Raw genomic sequence first — 5410 nt, forward strand, 5'->3', positions numbered from 1 at the left:
CAATTAAACACTAATTTTATACTATGAAATTATTATAGAGTCTCATTATTATATTACATGAAAACTCCGAACGAGATCTTCACTGATTACATTAAAAGATCTTTTTAGAGATTCCCACGAGTGATGATTTTAGTTTCTTCAGTTTCCACCTATAAGAGCATTTCCAACCAAATTCTATAATAGAGATCTATAAAATAGAGAAAAAAATAGAGATGAATGTTGTGTTCCAATGTGTTCCTCTATAATAGAGAAATGCTATATTTGTCTCTATAAATAGAGCAATGCTATTTTTCTTCTATATATATTTAGGGAAAAAATATCATTCCTCTATTTAGATCATCTCCAATGTATTTATCTATTTTTAACTCTAAAATAGATGAATTTTATAATAGAGATGAGTTTTACTCAAATGTATTTTTCTAAAATAGAGATCTCTATATATAAAGTAAAATATAGAGAAATGTTATTTCTTCATCTATAAATAGAGCAAAAAATAACAATGTCTATTTTAGAAGTAAAAATAGAGATGAGTTGGAGTGATTTTGCCTCTAAATGCTAGTATAGAGGTAGAAATAGAAGTAGGTTGGAAATGAGACAAATATAACATTTCTCTATTTCAGAAGAAAACATTGGAGCAAAACTTTCATCTCTATTTTTTTTTCTATTTTATAAATTTCTATTATAGAGATGGATATGAGATGGTCTTGACAAATTCTGAGCTTTGAGTAAAACAGAATACTGAACAAAAGCCAGTTCCTCAAAGCCATTAATAAATCAAGCGTTTTGAACATCTATCATGTCTTCCTCAAGGTAAACCATATGCTTTTGTTCTACACTTTTGTGAATTGATGTACATATTGTAAAATGAGTACGTGGGTATGTAAATAAATCAGTTCTCAATTTGTAATTAACCCATCTGATTGAAAAAGTTTGTTTAAATGTTAATCAGGGACTCTTTGGTGGATGCTCTTAGTATGAAAGAGGGAAATGGTGAACACAGTTACGATACCAATTCTCATTATCAGGTAACTAAAGCACTTTATGAAGAATACAAGAACGAGATCCCTTACTTTGACAATGATATATGTTTTGTTTATAGAGAAGTGTTTTCTCCGAGATAGAACATGTGGTGGTAGAGAGCATCATAGAAATGTTAATGAATTTGGACTATCCCGAATACATCAAAGTGGCCGACTTGGGTTGTTCTTCTGGACGAAACACGTTGTTTGCCATGTCCGAGATTGTCAACACGATAATACAATCATACCATCAAAAAGGTCGACCCAACGCACCAGAGATCGAGTGTTGTCTGAACGATCTTCCACATAACGACTTCAACACTACCTTCAAGTTGGTACCTTCCTTTCTAGAGAAGCTGAAGATGGAGGTCAAAGGAAAGTGCTTCGTGTCAGGAGTCCCAAACTCTTTCTACTCAAGGCTGTTTCCAAGCATGTCTCTTCACCTTGCTCATTCATCTTTTAGTCTCCATTGGCTTTCTAGGGTCCCTGATGGTCTTGAGAACAACAATACAAGCATCCATATCAATGATACATCCCCTCCAGATGTCTACAAAAGTTATTTGAATCAGTTCAAGAATGATTTCTCGTTGTTCCTAAGAATGCGTTCAGAAGAGATAGTGCCTAATGGGCAGATGGTTCTCACGTTCGTGGGCAGAAAGGTCTCTGATCCTTTATCCAAAAATTGTTTTCAGGTTTGGTCGTTGTTATCGGATTGCATCCTTGATCTAGTGTCCGAGGTACCCAATTTCACTAACTTGCTTTCGTTCTATATATTTTTAACTAATGACATCAATGGAACTGCCTTATAAATTACTAGTATTAAACATGTTTAAAAGTGTTTGACAAAAAAAAAACATGTTTAAAAGTATGGGTTTCCGACGTCAAAAAAAAAAAAAGTATGGGTTTCCAACTAAAATCAGTTGGAAATAAATATACTATTGTTTTTTTATTAATAAATATACTATTGTTTTTTTTATTCAGAAAAATATACTATTGGTTATCTTCTCGTTTCACATGTAAGATTCCTAAAACAGCCTATTAAAATAATGGTTCTTTGACTTGTATATCTTGGATCTAGTCTCGAGCCATGTTACCTTCAACTTTTTGCGTTTCTTTTCCTTTGCTTTCAATTATTTTCGCCAACAACTTTTTTCATGATACATGGATTTGTTTGCGATTAATGTTTTTGTCGATCATAAATGTTTTTCAGCTAATACCATTTAATATATAACTGGCGATTTTTTTAAATATATTATATTTATATATTATAAACAATATACATTTTGTTATCAACAAATTTTTTTTTACATTTGATTAGAGGTGGGCATTCGAATACCATTTAGTTTGGTTCGGATTCTTGCGGGTTTGGCTTGGTTCGGATCTTTGCGGGTTTGGTTTGGTTTGAGTTTGAGTTCGGATAACCTATTTAATTTTTCAAAAATTAAAGTTCATATATACATTAAAATTTTCAAAATATAAAAATAAAATAATATATAACATATAAATTTGAATAATGTATGCCAAAATACTTAAAATTAAAATAAAAATTAGTTTAACTTAAATATTTGGATAGGAAATCAATAGATATTTTAAGTAATTTAGGTATTTAAAGTATCGTATAACTATTTTAAACATGTACTTATAACTATTTGTGTATATTTTCAAGTATTTTGGAGAACTTAAAAACATCTTATATATATACATATATATTTGTATATTATTTTAGATATTAAATTTAAAAATAATCAATAGATTTAAGTATATAAATCTGGTTCGAATATATTCGGATACCCAAAATATTTCAGTTCGGATCAAGTTCGGATTCGGTTCTCTAGATACCAAAATTTTGAACTCATTCGGATATCTAATCAATTTTGGTTAAAGTTTAGTACTATTTTTTGGATCGGGTTTGGTTCGGTTTTTTGGATTTGGAATTTTTGCCCAACACTATATTCTTACTATAACAAAATTTTAAACAAAAATGATGATGGTTCATATTGATTTTGGGTATGCAACAATGTTTAAACCAAAACACATTTTATTATGTACATGACCCATTTAGTTAATCATTAAAAACTGTTCTAGGCTCATTTAAAGAAAACAATGGACTGAACTTAAAAAAAGTTATCATTTCTGATCGTCAATCAACACTTTCATATAGTCTATGTAGAATGGTGGTTAAGGTTAGGAAATCAAATTTGTTGTGCAATTCATGTTCTCACAAGGTAATTTTAATAGCTTCTAAACAAATCTTCGTTATATCGATTTTTTGTAAGATTCCGAACAATATTAATTAATAAAATCTTACACTTGCGAGACTAATCAATTGTTTCTCAATTAATATATAAGAGATTAGAGTAATCACAAAAATAAAAATAATACATCTTGTCTATTTATAATATTTTTATGGTAAATAAATGAAAATAATAATTTTATTTATTTTATATGGTATATAATTAAATTTTAATGATATTGACATAAATATATAGTATATTTTAATATAAATATTTATTATTGAGACTTCCTACTCATATGGTTTTCTTAACATTTCTATATTTGATGTAACAAAAAAATTTAAACCATTAATCCCAAACTTTTTGATGTGATATTTTTTCGATGCAAATTTCAAAATTAAAATGTTAAGGTCTCAATACTTTTCAATACAAATTTCAAAATTAACATATTTATGTATTTTTAAATGGTACATAGTTTAATTAAATGATATTAAAATAAATATACATATATATTATTTAATATGAATATTTATTAAATAAAAATTCATATTAATATGATTTTATGATTATTTGTATCTTGTTATAACAAAAGCAATTAAGCCATTGATCACAAAATTTTCAAAGTGAGAATTTTAACAGTTTTTGTAATTTATAATTTTATTAAAAAATTTGAAATATAACATATAAGAAAAAAATCTAAATGTTTTATTATATTTTTAATGTGATTGTTTAATTATTTTTAATAATATAAAATTAAACAAAAATGAGGAAGGACACAAAAACTATTGTCAAATATTTATTATTCATAATCATTAATTGTCATATATATATATATATATATTAATCATATTAGGTAATACCGTAGCTTTTATTTAAGGAAATAATACACAATTCTTATATTTTGGATTAATATAATGCTCCATAGCAATTGAATTTTGGACCTAGAAATAATTGAATTGATTTTTATGTTGCCATGTAAGCCAAATTGACATTTTAATTAAGTGAAACATCATTAGATCTTTTTTGTAATTAGTCCAAAATATAAGTCACAACTTTTTAAATGGTTTTCAAGTAATATATTGGGGATTACTAACATTTTGGAGTAATGTGAGTGTGTAGGGGATTATTAAGGAATCCGGGATGCACTCTTTCAGCATGCCATTCTATAATCCAAATGAAGAAGAGGTGAGGGAAGTTGTCATAAACGAGGGATCCTTTAAAATCAACAAGATTGAGACACATGACCATATTGTTCCATACAAAATTGAGAAAGATGAGGAGGAACTTTCACTTGAATTAATGGAAGCCGGTAAAGAGAGGGCAACCGGTATAAGATGCATCACTGAACCGTTGCTAGTTGCTCACTTTGGAGAAACTGTTATCAACCAGGTGTTTGACAAGTATGCACAGTATATGGCCAAATATCTCAGTGTTTCAAGCCATCGTCCCAATATGACCCTCAACATTTGTTTTTCTTTGACTAGGAAATAAAGATTCTCTATTCTTCTATGTTTGTGTATGTTGTGATCTTATGATTTACTTCTCTTTAAGTTGTGGAACTCATTCATCGTATTTTGACCTCTATATGCAATATCAGTGGTGAGCAATTGTGGGAGAAGGGGGAAGGGGTGAGCAATTGTTTTTAAGTCCATTATGAATAAATAGCAACCTGATATGATATCTAAGTTGTGGAACTCATTCATCGTATTTTGACCTCTATATGCAATATCAGTGGGCAGGGTTTACATTTTCAGTAGGCAGACTAAAAACATTTACATATTGGACATATATTTTCAGAAGTATAAAACAAACAAATCTCAACATTGTCAACAAGGACTGAATTTTGGCGTTATTTTTTTGTGAATCGGAAGAAAATCGAAGCTGATGTTAGGACCTGAGATCTCAGATTCAAAGAGGTACAAAGAGACGAAACCATTGCCGTACTGTATATTATTCATACCAAACATCATTACATATAATACCTAAAGAGGTTTCCTAAACTACATAAACATTACAAGAAAACATGAGTTTAACGAGGGCGGTTTTCCTCGTGCGTTCGTCGTAAAAGAGCCTTTACGAGGAATTAGCGAGGAAACACGTTTTGTCGTTACTCGTTCGTCGTAACACGCGTTCGTCGTAAAAAATGCTATACGAGGA

General features: G+C 29.1%; 1 protein-coding gene across 1 annotated transcript; it reads left to right on the plus strand.

Annotated features, from left to right (window-relative positions):
- Window positions 1-712: 712 nt before the first annotated feature.
- Window positions 713-4795, plus strand: LOC106310912 (salicylate/benzoate carboxyl methyltransferase-like). The gene is made up of 4 exons (XM_013748137.1): window positions 713-810; window positions 950-1025; window positions 1100-1756; window positions 4373-4795. Exons 1-4 carry the CDS (start codon window positions 797-799, stop codon window positions 4742-4744), a joined length of 1119 nt encoding a protein of 372 aa, XP_013603591.1. The 5' UTR covers window positions 713-796; the 3' UTR covers window positions 4745-4795.
- The last annotated feature ends 615 nt before the right edge of the window (window positions 4796-5410 follow it).

The sequence above is a fragment of the Brassica oleracea genome, chromosome C8 (assembly GCF_000695525.1).
Source record: "Brassica oleracea var. oleracea cultivar TO1000 chromosome C8, BOL, whole genome shotgun sequence".
In the NCBI taxonomy this organism is placed as follows: Eukaryota; Viridiplantae; Streptophyta; class Magnoliopsida; order Brassicales; family Brassicaceae; genus Brassica; species Brassica oleracea.

Coding starts and splice junctions, on each gene's coding strand:
- LOC106310912 (XM_013748137.1), top strand. Junction 1,026..1,099: donor ATACCAATTCTCATTATCAG/GTAACTAAAGCA, acceptor TTTTGTTTATAG/AGAAGTGTTTTCTCCGAGAT. Junction 1,757..4,372: donor TCCTTGATCTAGTGTCCGAG/GTACCCAATTTC, acceptor GTGAGTGTGTAG/GGGATTATTAAGGAATCCGG.